This window comes from Elephas maximus, chromosome 3 (assembly GCF_024166365.1).
Source record: "Elephas maximus indicus isolate mEleMax1 chromosome 3, mEleMax1 primary haplotype, whole genome shotgun sequence".
Lineage (NCBI taxonomy): Eukaryota > Metazoa > Chordata > Mammalia > Proboscidea > Elephantidae > Elephas > Elephas maximus.
The window spans coordinates 197,407,175-197,428,367 of record NC_064821.1 but is presented as its reverse complement, the minus strand read 5'-3'; the positions used below and the strand labels follow the sequence as shown (position 1 = coordinate 197,428,367).

Here is a 21,193-nt window from a genome sequence, read left to right as displayed (position 1 = left end):
CTGCCATCAACTTGATTCTGACTCAGCAACCCTATATAAGACAGAGTAGAACTGCCCCATACAGTTTCCAAGAAGCGGCTGGTGGGTTTAAACTGCTGACCTTTTGGTTAGCAGCCATAGCTCTTAATCACTACACCACCAGGATTTCCTTCACCTGTCTACTTACTATAAAATTTGTGTTTCTCAACATTTAACCAAAGAGCAATCATTATCTCCCCCCACCCCCCACCCAACATCTATGAAAATTTCAGTTTTCTAAAACTTGGTGTATCACAGTTTTGGGTCATTATATGAGTATTCTTTTATCTAGAAGATTTCTCTCATTTTTTTTTATGTAGCGAACAGTACTAGCTACAAGATATTGAATGCTTATTATTTGAAAGTCATTGTGATAAGTGGTGTCATGCATCATTTTGTAAAATCTTCAGAACAATCTCTAAGATAGAAAATATATCCCTCATTTTCCAGATAAGGAATGTGGGGTCATAGCATTTAAGTTGCTTAGGTAACTAGAAAAATCACAGAGCTGGACTTTAATCAAGCCCACATTCTTATCAACTATTTCCCTGCCTTTGGAGATTTTACCAATTCTTTAATATTTACCTTGGGAATCATATATCATTTAAAAGCGTCTCTCTATTTTATCTCTTCAATGTAATTATAAACTCTTCTTTCAAGAAAGATAGGAAAGAAAGAGAGAAGGAAAGGAAGGAAGGAGTAAACAAAGAAAGGAAAAAAGAATGAAAGAAAGGGAGGAAGGGAGGGAGGGAGGGAGGGGGAGAAAGAGAGAAAGAGAAAGAGAGAAAGGAAGAAAGAAAGAAGTTTGCACATACTAAACAGCGAGGTTTAAATCTTATACTACCTGCTGAAATCTCTGTGTAATAGCAGCAACCTAGTTTTCTTAAAGCCTAAACAAAGTAAACTGCCACATTAGAATGATATTCCCAATGTAGTTCCTACCTTGATGAAACTGTGAGCTACAGATCTCAGCTGCCACTGTTCCATATTTTTTGACAATTCAAAGCAGATGAGTTGAAGTTTATCACCTTCTTGGCAATTGTTTTGAGTCAATCGTCCATACATTATTACTTCCATCTTCCCTGTTTTATCTTGTATTTCATAGTATGTGCATTGGCCCCTCACCATTTTCTGCAAAAAAAAAAAAAAAAATCTAAAGACTGGGTCTGTAATTTCTACGTCAACGAAAAATACAAACATTTTAGTGAAAACTTGTCTTTGACAGGGTATATGCGAGATATAGGCCAGGAATTATACTTATAGAGTAGCTTAAAATGACTTGCTAAGAAAATCCCCTATTTTGGATCCTCTGTCTACCCTACCTAGTTCCAAGTCTTTATCTAGAGTCCTTTAGAAAAATTACTTTCCTTGTTTTTGCCGCTCATACCTTAACCAAACCAAACGAAACCCAGTGCCGTCGAGTCGATTCCCACTCATAGCGACCCTGGAGGACAGAGTAGAGCTGCCCCATAGAGTTTCCAAGGAGCACCTGGTGGATTCGAACTGCTGACTCTTTGATTAGCAGCCGTAGCACTTAACCACTATGCCACCAAGGTTTCCGCTCATACCTTAGGATAACTGAAATTTCTTAAGGAGCCTGGATACAGAGGAATCTGATAACCTTGGTAGATTTCTTTGGCACCTATCCCAGGACAGGGGAAAAAAGACAATTCAAGGTTCATTACAAGTCTGAGAAAGACTATTACAAGTTCTCTTTAAGGAGATTTTTACCCAATATGTAATTCCTTCTGTCTTCTTCTATTCACTCTTCTCCAACCTGCCCTCCCTCTTGAATTCAGATGGGCTAGTCCAAATTTCTAGTTTTTATCTCTCTTATACTTTTGCTTATTCATTCTGCAAATGCATATATAAGCACCATTGTTGTTATGGATTGGATATGTCCTTCCAAAATATATAATGAAGTCCTAACTCCTGTACCTCTGAATGTGACCTTGTTTGAAGATAGAGTCTTTGAAGATATTGTCAGCTAATATGAGGTCATGGAGTAGAGTGGGTCCTAATTCCATATGACTGGTGTTTTTATAAAAGAGAAGAAGGGACACAAGGACAAACAGAGGATGGATGACCATGTGACGAGTGAAGATGCATATACATGTCAAGGAATATCTAGGGCTTCCAAAAGCTGGAGGAGATAAGAAAGGATCTCCTCCTAGAGCCTTTGGAGGGAACACGGCCTGCCTGACATGTTGATTTGGACTCCTAGCCTCCAATCCTGTGAGACAATAAACTTCTGTTCTTATAAGCCACCCAGTTTTTGGTATTTTGTTACATCAGCTCTAGGAAACTAATAGAGTCATTTAAACAGTGTGTATGGAAAACAGCACAGGCAAAAGTAAAGAGTCAGTCTAGAAGACATGTATAATGGAGTGTGGAAAAATATTTCAAACAGGTTAAGTCAGCTAAACTTAGTGTTTACATGGTTTGTTGGGACTAAAGGCACACTCTGATTCTGCGAACACAAGAACGTTCTCTGTATGTAATTAATGGCCCATATTTATAAATTGAGTGGTTAAACTATATGATTTCTTCTTTTCATTTATTTTTCTCTTATTATTTAATACCAAAAATAAAATAAATGTTTCTATATTTTGCTTATTATTTAATTCCAAAGTCAGTTTTCCACAATATTTTGTTGAGTGAATAAATGGGACAAAGGTGACAGCACTTTAGTATCCAAATGATTGTAATCTCAGCTATAATCATCTTGGTCATAGTTGCATTCTAGGGGAACATAGTCTATTGATTTCTCACCCTGGTTACCACACCAGAATCCAAGCCAGATAGGCAATTCTTTATTCACAACTAAGTTAAGGTGGTCGTTAATACAGATAGGCCAGAACTGAAAGAAATAAAATCCTAAGGGTCTGTATGGAGATCTAAACTGCACCGTTCTTTACCATGGTGGCTATGAATGAGCATCATAGTGAAAAACTGCCAAGGTTTCCTGGTGAATCTCTTTCTAAAGAACTTGCATGATGATATTTTGGGAAAAGGAATGTTAACAAGTTACTGATTCTGTATTCTGAAGTGGGAAGACTCCAGCCAACTATCCCTGCTCAGGTACGTGGGTTCAGACCAAATTCCAGTTGGCAATTAATGACTTTTGAATTCTGGTGTTGCAGAAGAAAATCACACAAAACAATGATGTAGACTTACGTTATGGACCATAAAAGTCCCGCTCACAAATGTTCCTGGAGATTGCAAACAAATATGACTGATTTTAGGAGTTGCATTTGCATTTTTAATAAGTGCTCTTGGGATTTCCATCTTTTCGTCAGTATTAACAACAGATACATTTGAGACACTGTACACTTCCAGGAAACCATTGCGGCCAACATAATTTGATATTGTAATGATCCTCTTTGGGGTAAACTTCTCCTTCAGGCTTATATCAAAAACCTTCACTCGGAAGAATTCACTCTCAGTAGCCACTGTGGCATGAAACATCTTTCTCCCCTCTCCTTGGTATCCATATGGATTTGTCGCTTTTAACACCATCACTTTTTTGGGGCCCCTCTGGGTACCCTCTTCTTTGGAAGCCTCTTTAGGTTCAGTCTTCGATATTGCTTTCTGTAACAGAAACATCAAACAACAGTTAATTAACCAAGGAATACAAGGCCACTCTTTAGTGAGAGCCATCTCAGACTCAGTGTTGAGCCTCAAGAAATACAATAACTGGGTGGAGTTGGAAAAAACTAGACATGTATGGCTAGAAAAATGGACAATATTTTAAAATTTTTATTCTTCATTGCTTTATGAGTCTAGAAGGAAGAATATTTTTCTTTAACAAGAATTAACTCCACGAGAAAAGATTGTCTCTTAGCAAGAACTATGCCAAGACAGTGAGCAATGTCAGTGTTATCACGAAGTGACTCCCAAGAGAGATGAGGTTGAAAAAAAATCTCAATTTATTTCCCCTCCATCCACTTCAGTAACAAAATAAGATAAAAATTAGGAAGAAATGAATCACTCTTAACATTGCTGAGAGTGGAGAATGGTTCAAGTCACAAATCATAGACTTCTTAGGATTTGAGTTGGAAATAATCCCAGTAGATAGGGCAGCTTAATGACTCAAATCACAAAGACCCTTTCTAAGAAAGCAGTGTTGTGTTGCAAAGGGGTTAAACCCCATGAATTTCCCCGAGTTGAAGGATCCCTGGTACCACAGTAGTTAAGCACTCAGTTACTAACTGAAAGGTCAGTAGTTCAAACCCACCAGCCAATCCATGGAAGAAAGACGTGGTAGTCTGCTTCCATAAAGATTTACAGCCTTGGAAACCTTACTGGGCAGTTCTACTCTGTCCTACAGGGTCACTATGAGTCTATATGACATGAAGGCAACTTCTTTTTCTTTTTGATTTAGACTAGAGGCTCTCCAGTTAGAACAATGGCCTGACCCTGTGGAGAAGCATGTAAATGGAAATGCCAGGAGTCAGGGGACTTTCTCTGATCTCCTTTCTCCACAGTGGTCTACACTATTTCTGAGTTGCAGGAGAGCACTTCGAATTAGACTAGAGATCACTGATTTTTAGGCAGTAAGTGTGGTCTACAGTGCTCAGTATGCTCTGACCTGGAAAGGTATATAGGCCATGACCTGAGAGTGATGGGGCTTTACTCTTATTGACTTATCAGTGTGGCCAATTCATCCTAACATTGGGAAATACAACACCTTGACAAGTAGTGTAGGACTTAAGCAAGAAATTATTCAACTACCCTGAGGGTCATGAAAAAAAGTACTAAGGAACACATTCTTTATGTTCAGTATAGGTAGAGCAAATACTGGAATCAACCTGAAATGAAATAACACAGGTTTTTTTTTTTTTTTTAATAAATTATAGAATAACCATGCAATTTCTTTTAACATGATAGTAATAATTTAAATCCGTATTGGTTGAATTAAATGGCTATTTAAGAGATATTGAATAAAAAAAAAACTGGGTTACAGAAAGACATATCTAATGTGATTCCATTTTGGAGAAAATGATATTTTTTGCATACACATAACAAAGAATATCTAAAAAAAGTATATATTAAAATGCAGCATTTTCTAGAGAAGATGTTTCAGTACTTAAATTTTAATAATTTTTGTCTATCCATATGTATTTACTAAATGTTCTATAGTATAATAAAAAGTGAAGGGAAGGAATTGATGATAGTGCTCTAGTTGGCTTTGTATTTTTCCATTCTATTCTACTATAAGCTATCTTTTTCATTGTGTATTGAGAAGAAACAAGCAAAAACACAAAAATAGTATTAAACAAACAAATGACTAGTTATACCTCTTATAGAATAGGGGTGAAAAGGTGCCCACTGAGTTATAAGGTTGTCTTAGATGCGTAGAGGGGATCATAATAAGAGATTGATACTAAAATTATGCAGGACCTCAAAATACACACTTGATAAATAAATGAGTGATTTAACTCAAATAAATTGTATATAGTTAAGGGGTTAGATGAGAAGTACTTTCCTGATGATCCCTGTAATTACCTTTAGGGAGAAATAAAAAATGGGAACAGGAGTGGTACCTTGGTCAAGGAATTGCTGGACGGGGTTAGTGAAGGCATCACACAAGACTGAGGATGACCCTCAGTTGGGGATGTGCTGGGTGCTGAAGTTTGTGGAACCTGACTCTGCTCCAGGGTTAGCTTCATTCTTTTGGAATCATTGGTTTCAGTGGTGATGTCTCCCCTTTCCTGAAAGAAAGTAGTTTGTTTGCTTTTCAAAATCACATGAAGAACAATATTTTTTCTTTCTTTTTTTTTTAAACAGGATCTTCATTCTGCCAATTTTCTCTGGAATAATATCTTATATTCAGATACCCCCAACATCACCTCTGCTCCTATTCCAACCAGCATCACCATCTTCTCTGCAAATGATAAAATATAAAATCATTGAAATTCCTTGGGAAAGGAATGGAATCATGGCTGTAAATAAGCAAAACATTGGCCTTGGTCAATTTGGTCATGAAAAACTCTTGAAGAATTTTTTTTTTTTGTAGCTATCCCAATCAGGTTGTAAAAGAAGCAAATCTTAGAACAAAGTCTGACAAACTTATGAATGTTTATTTATACTAAACATTTCTCATAAAGCAAATGCACAAATAGTTTCCTAACATCTCTTTAGGCTTCAGGTTATCCAGTACTTTATTCTTTTGTGTGCTCTGATTATGACTGTGCCTAAGAGTCTCTCAAAACCACAATTCTGGGGACACGATTCTCCAAACCTTGTAGTCCACATCAGTCAGAAAGAACACTTAGTGTTCTCAAAACTATTGGAGATCTTACCTAGGGCACTGCCGTAACCTGGATTTTTATACCTTGTTTAAGCAAGAGTGAAAAATATGTCAAATCATGTACCTTGACTACCTTTAATTTCACTTATGAAAGCTCATTCCTACCATTCATCATACTAGGTCAATTTGCCACAATTTTTATACTTCTGGCATTAAGTAATCTAATTCATAAAGTTCCATTTATTGATAAAGTGGTAGATGAGAGAACTTTTGAAGTACCTACTTCTGGAGTGTAGCTTCCTGACTAGAGCACACTCTGACAACCCCTCAACCATCTTATTCCTAATTAGAAGGCTTGTAGAACCTGGACTGTAGAAAACAAATCCAAAACAGAACACTATATATTCTTAATTTGTAGAAAAATTAAATTACAGACATTGTAGAATGTGCTCTGGCTCTGGAAGTAAATATATGCCATCAAATGCTCAGATTCTAGAGTTCACTAAGACTGGCTTTGAATCTTGGCTCTATCACTGACTAACTTTCTTACTTTGAAGAAGATTCTTAAGGTTGACAAGCCTTAGTTTTCTGAGATGTGTTATGAGGCTAATAATGGTATCCTCACTGGAATGCTACAATAGATAACATAACATACACAAATAATAGAGTATTTAGAGTCCAATACCCACAAATTCTCAATTAACAGGATATCACTATTGTCATTTTTATTCAACAGTCTATGCAGAGTTTTGTCTGTCTGCCCTGATCAACAGATATTTCATGCTTTATGCTGACTCTGTTGAAAAATACATATCAAAGAGCTATGGGTATCATTTTTTTAAAGCACCTTCTCCATTCACTTCTATCACAGATGGTAATGTTATTTCCTTGACAGGAGCTTCCTGAATTAATTCCTTTTCAGAATCAGTTAAAACAAATGCTTCCTTCACAAGAACATATTTTAAATGCCTAAAATAAAATCTTTGGTTGCATAATATTTTAAAACAGCTTCTGATTTCTTTTTCTTACATTAATTCTGCCCCCACTACCATTCCTATTCATGATTCATGTCATTCATTGTGATCTATGCATTATGGGAGACATGACAGATATATCAAAAGTGAAAATAGCCTACTTCTGATTTTGAATCCAAAAGCATAACGAACCCATGTCATAGAAAAAAATCTTTGGGAAGAACACATGATGAGTAAGAGCAAGGTTTTTCTGCTCACCTAAGTGGTGATAAAGAGTGGTCAGACACTCTTTCTGAAGGCCTCCTATGGAAGTAGCTAGATGTCAAAGAAGAAATCGCTGCATTGTTTCTTAGCTATATGAGGGCATAGAGGCATACGGCCCAGACAGGGATACCTATGTTCAAGGATTTTCAGGTGTGGCAGAATGATTCCTATGGATATAGAAATGGCTATGTCACGTATTTAGGAAAGTGAGCCCTTAGAAGATGGCACACAACTTCATGCATCTCTTGCATCACATGCAGTTGTCTTATGCATCCCAGTTTGCGGGGAGAAAGCAGAGTTGTCCTGAGATGTGCACTTCTGTCACGGAAGTAGCAGAGACAAAGGACCTGAAGTGGTAATGACTAGACAAAGTCACCATCTATGACCACCTGTGCATAAATGGCAGACAGGAAAGACTGATCACTCAGCAAACAATTAAAAACCGTAGAAACTAAAGTAGGAAATATGGATTTAAAGAGCTAAATATATCAATAACAATAACAAAAACAACAAAAACAAAAAATTGAGAATCCCTATGTATAGAAAGTGTGTTTTACACTGGTATGTGTGGAATGGTGGTAGAGGCTACAGCATGGATCAGATGTGTAGCTTGTGTCTTGGGTGACAAACCATAGCACAGAATAATGATTTTAGTTGCCTTCTTGTCTTTCCTTGAAAACTCACTGCAGACATAGGCATATGGGCCCTGAGTGCAGGTGACTATAGGAATCATATAATGGAAGATCAAAAGGAATGGTTGGATAAGAGTTAATGGACAGATCAAAACCCACTGCCGTCGAGTAGATTCCAACTCACAGGGACCCTATAGGACAGGGTAGAACTGCCTGATAGAGTTTCCAAGGAGCGCCTGGCAGATTTGAACTGCCCACCTCTTGGTTAGCAGCTGAAGCACTTAGCCACTATGCCACCAGGGTTTCCAATGGACAGATAGGCACTCTCAATTTTCCACCCTTGCTTTTTGCTTTCCAGATTATGGAACTTATAATCCAAGTTTATTGTGTGATAGGGAAAGAAAGCATACATGACATTACAGTTGTGATAAATCCTATAAAGTCAAAGAAATGGGACTAGTGAAAGCAAAGGATGTGAGAGGACCTGATCTATTCTGGAAGTGGGTTATCAGTGAATACTTATCCAAGGAAGGGATTTCGGCTGACACCTGCAAAGAATTAGGCCAGTGAAGACACAGCCCCCAGAAAGATATTCCAAAGAAATGATGCCTAGTATGTCACAACACATGACATAGGATGGAGCATGAAATACTGAAAATAAATCCTGAAGAATGGTCATTGAGCAAATAGGAAAGGGTGAAAGGAGACTGGATGTAGGGGATGAACACACTCGTATTCTTCTCTACTTATCAGGTTACTTGCCAGCTCTATCTCTACACCTGGACCAAAAAAAGACAGTAACTTTTTTGAAGTCAGGGATTTTGTCATGAACACATACCTTGTAAATAGCAAAGGAATTATCATCTAGTACTATACATTTGTAATTTATTTAGAAATTTAAAAAATGTATACAGTAGAGAATTAAATGAGAAGGTCTTTAATGATTCTGATCACCACCGTACTTATGTTGTAGGGAGGCACAAAGAATGGGACTAGGAAGACAGTACTTTGGATGTGAAACAGCAGGATTCAGATATTGAAGGTATCACAAGAATCCAACTTTGGCTCTCAGTTGGAGATGTGCTGCTGGTCCCTAAAATTGTGCATGCTGACCTAGCTCTGGGGGTATCTTCATCCTTTTGGGTCAGAAATTTAGGTGATTGAGTGCTGGTTTTGAATATGAAATGAAGCAGTATAGGCTGCTCTTTTCTTTAAGCACGATGTCTCTTCTGTCACTTTTCTATGGACTAATAACACAAACACTCAAATCACGTTCTGGCTTCCACCCCAACCAGCATAACAAACTCCTCCCAAAAAATGTCATATGCTGATGACTAAAATTTTATTGGTCTTGGATGGAAACCTGCCCCTACATCTGCTGCAACTTGGTCTAAACCAAACTGGTCAAAAATGACTCATGGGTAGTTTTTTTTTTTTTGGTAAGTAACTCTACCAGACTTTAAGGGAAGCAAACCTCAGGATGATGTCCATGGTTGTGGGCGTTTGCTGAGTAAGCCTTTCTCAAGCAAATATCTTGATAGGTGCTTATCAGCTGCTCTTCAGGCACTAAGCAGGAAAACATGTCTCCTTTTTTGTCTGTGCTGTGATCACCATCATGCCAGCAATCATCTGTTGAAGCCTCAGTTCCAGGGGCAGAATAATGCTATCCTCAAATCCTTCAGATTCTCAACCATATTTAGAAATGTTCATTTTCTACCCAGGAAATTACAATTAGTGTATTTTTATACCTTGTTTAAGAGTGGAGAGTGTTTCTAAAATAATATTACTTGACCAGCTTAATTTCATCAATGGAAGTCCATTTCTAACATTCAACATACAAGGAGAATTTGCCACAGTTTTTATCATTTCTGTCCCTGAGTCATCTAATTCATGAGTTGTCACTTGTTGACAGAGAGGCTGACGATAGAGTTGCTCAAAGTACCTGCCTCTGGAAAGTGGCTTCCTGGCTAAAACCTTCTATGATCATTTCCTACAACTGTGTTCCTCAATAGAAGACTTGGGCTGGGCTATGGAAAAAAAAAAAAAATCAAAATAACATGGTCTATTTAGAAATTTTTAAGAAACAAATTACAGGCGTAGTTCATTAGTTATTTAACTCTGAAGCAACATACATGCATTAAAAGCTCAAGCTCTAGAGATAAGTAGAAAAAAAAAAAAAGTAGAGCTGGGCTTAAATCCTGGTTCTCACTCTCAGTTTCTTCATGACATTAGGGAAGATATTTAATCTCAGTCTATCTCCGTTTTCTCACACGTGCATTGGGATTAGGGGGAGAATAAGTAAGATAATGTACATAAAGCACACAGATTTAAGAATCGAGAACATAGTAAATTTTCAATAAACGTAAACATAGCCATTGCCACTGGTATTCCACTGTATCTATGCGGAGGTTTGTACGTCTGCTTTGTTTCACAGATGTTTCCTGTTTGTTGCTGACACTATTAATGGAAACCTAGGTTGAGGCTTTTTGGGAGGTAATTACAGAAGAAGGTTCTCCATTCATTTCTGTGATAGGAACTTCTTGAATTAACTTTCAACATCAGTTAAATCAAATGCTTTCATCACAGCAGTAGAATTTGGATCCCTAAAATGTAACCTCTGTTTGGATAATATTTTAAAATACTTGCTTTTGCAGAGTAATTTCTCCCCTACTATCAACCTTGCTAATGTAGATGGTGTCTGTGCTCTATGCTTTAGGGCAAATGTGACAGAACATAACAAAGTTAATAATGGTGTGCATCTGGGTTTTAATATAAATGCATAAAGAACTCTTTTGTTGTTGCGAGCCCTCAAGTCAATTCTGACTCAGTGACCTCATAGGACAGAGTAGAACTGCCCCATAAGATTTCCTAGGCTGTAAATCTTTATGAAAGCAGATTTCCTTGTCTTTTCTCCAGCAGAGTTGTTGGGCGGGTTTGACCCACTGACCTTTCAGTTAGCAGCCTAGTGTTTAACCGTTGCGCCACCAGGGTTCCCTCAAAAAAAACCATAGAATAGAAAAAAATCTTTGCAAGATCCTAGGATGAGTGAGCAAGGCTTCTCTGCTTACCTAGTGGGTCATAGAGAGTGGGAAGGAATGCTTTGGTAGACCTCCTATGGAATAGGCTGAATACCAAAGAGGAAAGGGCTGCATCATCTGCTTAGCTATATGAGGAAGTGGAGTTATACGACCTTCCCTGGTATTTCTGTGTTTAAATGAATTCCACATGCATAGAATGATCCCTATGGGTGTAAAAACACCGACCCTGTTCAAGTTGTTATGCGAGGCAGTCTGTAAGGAATACTTTTTCATTCTTTTCCCAGTGGTAGTAATGTCATCTCATTGAAAGGAGCTTCTATAGGGTGTCTGTGAGTCAGATTCAACTCAACGGCAACAGGTTTGGTTTCTTTCATTTTCTTGAGCTATCATATTTTTAAATTAAATTCTTCCATCAAAACAGTAAAATTTGTGTGCCTAAAACACAATGCTTGATTGAATAGTATTTTAAAATAACAGTTTTCCTCAGGATAATTTCTCCCCCACCCCCATTGCTGTTAATATCACACACAAGTAAAATATTGCCGAAGGTAATTCAAAAGTGGTAGCAGTACACTGACAGTGGACTGTCACAAATTCAAGCTGGATTCTGAAGAGGATGTGGAATGAGGATATCATTACTGATGTCAGATGGATCTTGGCTGAAAGCAGAGGATACCAGAAAGATGTTTACCTGTGTTTTATTGACTATGCCAAGGCACTGGACTGTGTGGATGATAAAAAATTATGGATAACATTTCAAAGAATGGGAATTCCAGAACACTTAATTGTGCTCATGCAGAACCTGTACATAGACCAAGAGGCAGTCGTTCCAAGAAATCAAGGGGATACTGCATGGCTTAAAATCAAGAAAGGTGTGCATTAGGGTTGTGTTCTTTCATCATACTTATTCAATCTGTATGTTGAACAGACAATCCCAGGAACTTGACTACGTGAAGAAGAAGTTGGCATCAGGATTGGAGAAAGACTCATTAACAACCTGGGTCATTCAGATGACGCAAGTTTGCTTACTGAAAACAAAAAGGACTGAAGCACTTACAAATGATGACCAGAGATTACAGCCTAAACATAAAGAATACAAAAATCCTCACAACTGGACCAATAAGCAACATCATGATAAGTGGAGAAAATATTGAAGTTATCAAGGATTACATTTTACTCAGATCTACAATCACCACCCATGAAAGTAGCAGTTAAGAAAACAAATGATACATTGCATTGTGCAAATCTGCTGCAAATATGTCACTTTGAGGACTAGGGTGCCCCTGATCCAAGCCATGGTATTTTCAACCGCCTCCTATGTATGGAAAGCTAGACATTGCATAAGGAAGACCAAAAAAGAATTGATGCCTTTAAATTATGGTGTTGGTGAAGAATATTGAACATACCATGGACTGCCAGAAGAAGGAAAACTTATATCATTGAGGTAAGAGAGGGTGTGAGATGCAAACAACCAGAGAAATGACCCACCATGACCATCAGTGCTGAAATGACAATTAGGCACACTATAAATCATGTATAAGTGATAGAAGGCAATAAAGATTCTTGGAACAAACAAAAACAAAAATTAAGGACCCTTATGTATAGGAAGCCTGTCTTCAACTAAAATATGTGGGGTGGTAGTGGCAGAGGCTGCCTCATGGGTCAGATATGAAGCTTTAGGCTAAATTTTGGGTGACACACTATAATAGGAAATAATGGTTTGTATCCTTCTCTTCTGTTTCTGTACCCATTTACAACAAATATAGGCACCTGGGCCCTGTGTGTAGTTGACCAGAGGGTTCAAATCATGGCAGAGCAGAAAGGAGGCTGGGATAAGATTTGGTGTACAGAGATGTGAGCTCCCTTTTCCAACTTTGCCTTCTGATCAAGTTGGAAAGGGGAGCTTTAATCTGAGTTTGTTGTCTCATAGTTAAGAATGTATATTCTTTTATCTGTAATAAATACTATAAAACCAAAGTAAAGGGTGCTGTGAGAGCAAAAATGGGAAGACTTGAGGTATTCTGGGGGTGGGGCATCAGGGGAAATTGCCCAAGTTACAACTCTAGGCTGTCAGCTGAAGAGACTTGGGACAATGAAGACACAGGAAAAAGGAATCTCAAGCAAACGAAGTAGCATTTTTCAAAACACTTGAGAAGGGAAGGAGCATGGAATGTTGAAGATAAACCCTGAAGCACTGTCAGTGAACAAAGGAGAAAGAAGTGAAAGGAAACAGGTGTGTAGGGGATGAATCCACTCCTGTTTTCATCTCTATCTGTCTGCCTCCTTCCTTGTTATTCTCTTTCTACATCTAGATCAACCAAAACAGTAGTCTGGGAGTCAACAATTATGTCATGAACACACACCTTGTAAATCACAAGGATTTAGAATCTGGTAGGATCTCAAAGTACACACTTGAAAATGAATGAGCGATTTAATTAAGGAAATTGTATACCATAGGTGATAAGATGAGAAGCTCTTTAGAGATTCTGATCAGCCCTTTTATTAAGAGGTAAGAAGGAACAAGGAATGGGAATATAACAATGGTACCTTGCATGATGAACTCCTGATTGGGGTTGCCAGATCAATCAGAAGAACGTGAGTTTGCCACTCACTTGAAGGTGTGGTGGTCGTTAAAGTATGTCCGTGGTATCTCTCTTCCTGGGATGAGTTTGTCTTTTTGGAAGGACAGATGTTGGTGATTTTGTTGTTCGTATTCTGAAGACAAAAATATGTGTACATGTAATTCTGGTTAATATTTTTGAATATGAGATGAAGCATGGCAGATATTTTCTCTTGCTTTTTTTAATTAAGCATAATCTTACACCTGTCTTTTTTTCTGTGGAATGAAAGCACAAATTCAGACACCCTAATCACTTCCCTACTTCCATCCCAGCTGTTACAAACTTCTCTGGGGAAAGTTCAATCTCAGACAATAAAATTTGCAGTGATATCAGAAGAAAATTATGTTTTACCTCTGCTGCAGATTAGGCTAAGCCAACTTGGTCAAACAAACTCATGGAGATAAATAACCCTACCAGCTCTTAAGGAAAATAAACCTCAGAACAAAGATGGCCACACTTTTGGACATCTGCCATGTAAGCCTTTCTCATCAAAAAAGTACACGAAAGGGTGCCCATCATCTCCTCTTCAGACTTCAATAAGGAATTCATTTCTCCGTTGATACATGTACTCTGATGAATACGTTGTTAGGTATCAATCCATCAAAACCAAAATTCCAGAGGCAGGACACTTCATTGTATCATCTACATTCGGCAACCATAAATTTCCAGATTTTTAACCATGTTTAGAACTATTCATGCTCCCAATGGGAAATTACCAAAACTTGTTATTTTTTATACCTAGTTTAAGGAAGAGTGTAAAGTTTCACTAAAATCCTATCCCTTGACAATTTTAACTTCACTAATGAAAGATGATATATAATTTTTGTCATACGAGGACAATTTGTGACAAGTTTTACCACTTTTGGAAACTGGTGACCTAATTCACGAGGTATCACTGGTTGATAAAGAGGTGAATGGGAGAACTATTTGAAGAACATGCTTCTGGACTATAGTGTTCTGACTAAAACACCTTATAAAAATACCTATAAACCCATTTCTCAGAAGAAGACTTGCAGAAATTGGATTATGGAAAAAAATTCAAAACATAACATTACCTATTCTAAAAATTAAAATAAATAAATTACAGACATTTTAATGCCTACACTTTGACTCTGGAATATATTTAATGCTAAAGTTCTACAGTTTAAGAAGGCTGGATTTGAGTCCTGAATCTGTCAATTCTTTGGGACATTTAGGGAATATTTCAAACATTGAAAGAACTCAATTTTCTCACATGTATTGTCACATTAAAAATAACATCCTAATGAGGGTATTATAAAGAATAAATACGATAATGTACACAAAGCACAAAATTTCCAAGCCTAACACAAAATAAATTCCCAGTAAACTGAAGTATAATTATTGTAATTGTTTTTCGATTATGTCTATGTGGAGTTTTGTCTATCTACTAGCGGGGGGCACTCAAATATTTCCAACTTTATTCTTTTATCATTAATGGAAAACCTCATCCAAGTTGTCATTGAAGACACTATGTAAAAGACAGTTCTCCATTCACTTTCATTCAGTAACTCCATTCACAGGTAGCAATGCCACAACATTGAGGAGATTCTTGACCTATTATATTTTCAAAATCAGTGAATCCAAATTCTTTCATCACAACAGTGGAATTTGGGTGGATAATACTCAATATTGGTTAGAAAATATTTTTAATCACCAAATGATTTTTCTTAGTCTCACAATAATTCCATCCCCGCTACATCTCTGTTCATGATTCAGGCCATTCTGTGGACTGTACTACAGAGGAAAGCAGACAGAAAATAACAAGGTTAATAATATTCTGCTTCTGGTTTTGGATCCTAGAGCATAAAGAACCCAATGGACAGAAAAGGTCTCTGTCAGAACTCATGATGAGTAAGCAAGGCTTCCCTGCTCACCTAGTAGGTCACAGAGAAGGTGGTTCAGCAGATGTTTCATGCCTTGTGTGAATACTGTTAATGGAAACCCCACATCAATGGGCTAGTGGAGGTTCTTTAGAGAAGAACCTTCTCCATTCATGTCTGCCAAAGGCAGTGATGTCATCTTATTGAAAAGACTTTCTTGGCTTATCATCTTTTCAAAATCAGTCAAATCAAATATTTTTGTCACAGTGGTACAATTTGAGTGCCCAAAACATAAATTTTGTTCGATAATATTCTTAAGTAGTGACTGATTTTTGTGATTCCTTACAGCATTCCTCTCTCGCTACCATTCCTGTTCATGATTCATTCCACTCTGTGGTCTGTGTTTTAGGAGAGGCCTGATGGAAGATCACAAAGGTAATAATGGTCCACTTCCAGTTTAGAATCCAAGATCATAAAGAACCCAAGGGATAGAAAAAGTCTTTGAGAGAACTTGTGATGCGTGAGTAAGTCTTTTTTCTTCACTTAGTGGGTCATAGAGTTGTCAAGAATGCTTTGGTAGACATCCTATGGTAGAAGGTGGACCCCAAAGAAGAAATGGCTACAAGTTCTGTTTCAATTTATGAGAATGAGGAGTTATATGACCCTCCCAGCAACTCCTGTGTTCAAGAGGGTCTTGGTCACATCATATGTTTCCTTGGACATAGAGATGCCAGTATCATATTTGTAGGGAGATTGTACCTTTGGGAATGTCACAGAGTCCCTATCAAGCCAGTATCCATGAAAAAAACAGGGAGGCCCAGATTTCATCACTCATATTGAAATAGTAGTACCAACTTGAGCCTGAGGAAATAATGACCAGACAAGGGTCCACCATGGAACCCAGTGTAAAAACAACAAACAAGCACAGGGTGCTAACTCCGTCTTGTCACAAACACTCATGCTGATTCAATTCACAAACATAGGTATGTAAGCTCTGTCTGCCAGTGATCGAGAGAGGTGAGTCACAAGAGAGCAAAAGAGATGCTGGGATAAGATTTGCTGAACAGAAATGTGAACTATGTTTTTCACCTTGGACTTATGGAGGTGGGGTATCAGGGAAACTTACCTGAGCTACAACTCTAGGTTGGCAGCTATAGAGACTTGGGCCAGCTAAGAGAGAGGAGAAAGGAATCCCGAACAAAGGGAGTAGCGTATGTAAAAACATGTAATCTTGGAGGGAGCATGGAATGGTGAACATCAATCATGAAAAAAGGCCAGTAAGTAAAGAGGAAAGGGTGGAAATGTAGCTTGGATGTAGAGGATGAACTCCCTCTCACATCCATCTCTCCCTGTCTATCTACTTGACAGTGTTCTTTCTCTACCCTAAGACTACCAATAAGTAAATAAATAAAAACCAAGCCATTTGCCCTCTATCCAATTCCCATTCATAGTGACCCTATAGGACAGAGTAGAGCTGCCCAAGGGATTTCCAAGGTTGTAATCTTTATAGAAGCAGATTGCCACATCTTTGTCCCAGGGAGTTGCTGGTGGGTTCGAACTGCTGATCTTTCAGTTAGCAGCCCATTGCTTAACAACTGGGCCATCAGGGCTCCTACCCCATAACTAACCAATGACAACCCTCTTGAAGACTGGAATTATGTCATGAACTGACACCAATAGGAAGGGAATTAGGGTCCATTAGGATCCTGAAGTAGACCCTTGATCAGTGGGGATTAAATTAGTTAAAGTACTTGCATAGAGTTGGAAATCAGATGAAAAATTATTTGCAGATTCTAATCAATCCTGTAATCATAGTGTAGGGAGACTCAACAAATGGAAGCTCGAGTATGGTACCTTGGATATGAAACTGCTGGATGTGGATACTAGAAGCAAGAAAGGCATCTGAGTTTGGCATTCTGTTGGACATGTGCTGCTGCTCCCCAAAACATATGCATGCATACATTGCCCTTGGGGAAGCTTCATCCTTTTGGAGTTAAAAATTTGGGTGAATGTGTGATGGCTTTGAATACGAGGCAAAGCAGGACAGACAGCTTTTCTCTCATCTTTTTCTTTAAGCATGCTGTCCGCTCTGTCACATTTCTACGGAAATTAGGACACTCCAACCACCTCCATGGCTTCTATCTCAGCCAGCATTACAAACTTCTTCCGGAAAAAGTCATTCTCTGGTCATTGCAACTCCACTGGACTTAAGGGAAACCAAGAATGCACCTGCTATAACTTGGCCTACACGTACCTGGTGAAGCACAACATATGGTTAGTTTGTTTATTTTGTTTTTGGTAAATATCCTACCTGGTTCTAAAGAAAGCAAACCTCAGGTCAATGTCAATCCAAATTATGGATGTTTATTGGGTAAGCCTTTCTCACTGAGCAAGTACCTATACGGGTGCTTATCAAGTGCTCTTCAGGCTCCATCTAGAAGCCCATGTCTTCTTCCTTTGTGTGCCCAATCACCATCTTGCTGGAAATAATTATGTCAAAGCCCCAGTTCCAGAGTCAGGATACTTCTATCCTTGTTAGTCCTCAGCAGGCAGTAGGGATCATTCCAGATTCTCAAACATATTTAGAACTATTCAATTTCCACCCAGACCATTGGCATTACCTGGGTTTATATACTTTGTTTAAGCAAGGGTGAGGACTGTCTCTAAAATAATACTACTCAACTTCCATTAATTTCAACAATAGAAGTCAATTTATCAAATTCATCCTACTAGGATAATTTGTCACAATAAATACCACTTCTGACATCCAGGGATCCAACCATAAAATGTCACTTGATAGAGTTATGGATGTTAGAGCTACCTCCTGTACTTGCATCTAGAGTGTACTACCTGCCATCCCACTGCAGAACAACAAAGGGACCTGTACTGCTCAAATTCTACAGTTCCAAAAAGATACAACTCACTCTCAGTGTCTCTATGACATTCTAAAATAATTTTTACCTTCATTGAAGTCAGTTTTCACACGTGAGGTGAGATTAAAAAATAGCATTTTCAGGAGTGTTATGTAGAATAAATGAGATTGTATACAGAAAGAACAAATATTTTGGAGTCCTGCATAGGGTAAATGCTCAGTAAATGAAATTTTCATACTGTCCTGATCATTTCAATATGTTTAGTGGGGCTTTGTGTGTCTTCTACATTCAGCAGATGTATCATGCTTTGTGCAGATATTGCTAATGGGGGCCCCAGAGCAACATCTTAGTGGATATACTTTGAAGAAGAAGCTTCTCCATTCAAGTCTGCCAAAGGTAATAAAAAACATCTTATTGACAGGACTTCCTTGAACTATCAACTTTTCGAATATGAGTTAAATCAAACACTTTTGACACAACAGTACAATTTAAGTGCCAAAGCATAATCTTTGTTTGGATAATATTCTCAGATAATGACTGATTTATGTGATTCCTTACAGCGTTCCCCTCCTGCTACCATTCCTGTTCATGATTGATGCCACTGTGTCATCTGTATTTTAGAAGAGAGCTGAGAGATGATCACAGAGGTAATAATGGTCTGTTTCTGGTTTTGTGTCTGAAAGCATAAAAAACCCAAGGGAGCAAGTCTTTCCTGGTTGCATGGTGGGTAGTAAAGAGAGGGGTCAGAATGCTTTGCTAGACTTCATGTGGTAGAGTCTGGATGATGAAGAAGAAATGGCTATACTTTCTTTCTCCTTCTATGAGGCTGAGGAGTTACGTGACCCTCCCAGCGATTCTCATGTTCAAGAGGAATTTGGCCACATTGAATGTTTCCTTGGACTTAGAAATGCCTGTGTTATGTAAGTAGAGGGGTGGGACCTTAGAAAGTGCCACAATGTCCTTTCCAAGCCAGTATCCATGAGTGAAGCAGGGTGACACCAAAGTGTCCATTCAAAGTGTCACCACTTTGTGGCTCAGGTGGTAGTGACTAGACAAAGGTGCACCATGGAATCCAGTACCAAAATAACAAACAGGAACAGTTTTCTAAATCCATCTTCCCACAAACACATACAGAAATGACACAGGGCAATATGGATTCTTGCAACAAAAAGCAACAACAACGCTAAGAACAGTGACAAAAAGAAACAAACAAAAATATTGAGAATGTATTTGGAAAGGAAGTCTTCAACTTGTATGCATAGGATGGTAGTGGTAGAGGCTTTAGCATGGGTCAGCTATGCAGTTTTAGGCTAGAGCTTGGGTGATAAACTACCGTAGGTAATGAAATTTTGAATCTTCTTCTTTCTTTTTCCTACCGGTTCAGCTCACAAATACAAGTATGTGAGCCCTGTCTACCAATCACCATGAGAGGCAAATCACTACCGAGCAAAAGGGAGGCCGGGATAAGATTTGATGAACAGAGATGTGAACTACATTTTCCTAGTTGGCTTTCTGCTCCATTAGTGGGGTGGGGGTTGGGACCAACTGGCATCGAGTCTATTCCAACCCATAACAACCTTATAGGACAGAGTAGAACTGCCCCACAGAGTTTCCAAGGAGTGCCTGGTAGATTTGAACTCCTAACCTTTTGGTTAGCAACCGTAGCTCTTAACCACTATGCCACTAGGGTCTCCTCCACTGGGAAAGAGTTCCTTTTATCTGAGACTAATGTCCCATAAGGTAGAGAGACATGCAATTACTACGGTTGTGATAAATAGTATGAAGCCAAAGTAAATGGTGCCGTGAGAGCAAAGATAGGAGGGCTTGATGTATTCTGGGAGTGGGGTATCAGGGAGACTTGTTGGACTTACAAAAGTAGGCTTGCAGCTGAAGACACTTGGGCCAGAGAAGAGAAGAGGAAAGGGATCACAAACTAAGGGAGAAGCATATGTAAAAACACCTAATCTTTGAAGGAGCGTGGAATGGTGAACATAAATCCTGAAATAAGGTCTGTGCGCAAACGGGAAAGAGTGGAAACGAAGCTGGGATGTGGGGGGTGGACTCCCTCTCACATCCATCTCTACCTGTCTAGCTACTTCTCAGCATTCTCTCACTACCCCATAGCTAACCAAAAACAATAACCCTCTTGAGCATAGGAAGTATGTCATGAACAGGTGCCAATAGGAGAGGAATCAGAATCCAGTAGGATCTCCAAGTAGATCCTTGATCAAAGGTTGGGGATTAAATTAAATAAAGTAAATGTATTGAGTTGGGGATAAGATGGACACTATTTGGACATTCTGATCAGCCCTTGGAAACACTGATGGCGTAGTGGTTAAGTGCTAAGCCTGCTAACCAAAAGGTAGGCAGTTCGAACCCAGCAGATGCTCCTTGGAAACTCTGTGGGGCAGTTCTACTCTGTCCTATAGGGTCACTAATCATAGTGTGGGGGAGACACAAGGAATGAGAGTAGGAGGATGTTACCTTGGACGAGAAACTGCTGGATATGGATACTGGAGGAGGTATCACAAGTATCTGAGTTCGGTTTTCAGCTGCAGATGTGCTGCTGGTCTCTATGATATGTGCATGCTCACTTTGCTCTTGGGAGAGCTTCGTCCTTTTGGGTTCAGAAGTTTGGGTGAATGTGTGCTAGCTTTTAACAGGAAGCAAAGCAAGGCA

At 38.6% G+C, this 21,193-nt stretch overlaps 1 protein-coding gene across 2 annotated transcripts in view; it reads right to left on the bottom strand.

The window, feature by feature from the left end:
* The window catches only part of LOC126073794 (myeloid cell nuclear differentiation antigen-like), a 70,751-nt gene that overhangs the window by 6,404 nt on the left and 43,154 nt on the right, over positions 1-21,193 (bottom strand). For both annotated transcript variants that reach the window (XM_049880880.1, XM_049880881.1), the window contains 4 exons: positions 13,727-13,894; positions 5,565-5,732; positions 3,196-3,609; positions 961-1,149 (listed from right to left, as the gene is read on the bottom strand). In XM_049880880.1, the coding sequence (XP_049736837.1) occupies positions 961-1,149; positions 3,196-3,609; positions 5,565-5,732; positions 13,727-13,894 (939 nt within the window). The remainder of the gene's footprint in view (positions 1-960; positions 1,150-3,195; positions 3,610-5,564; positions 5,733-13,726; positions 13,895-21,193) is intronic.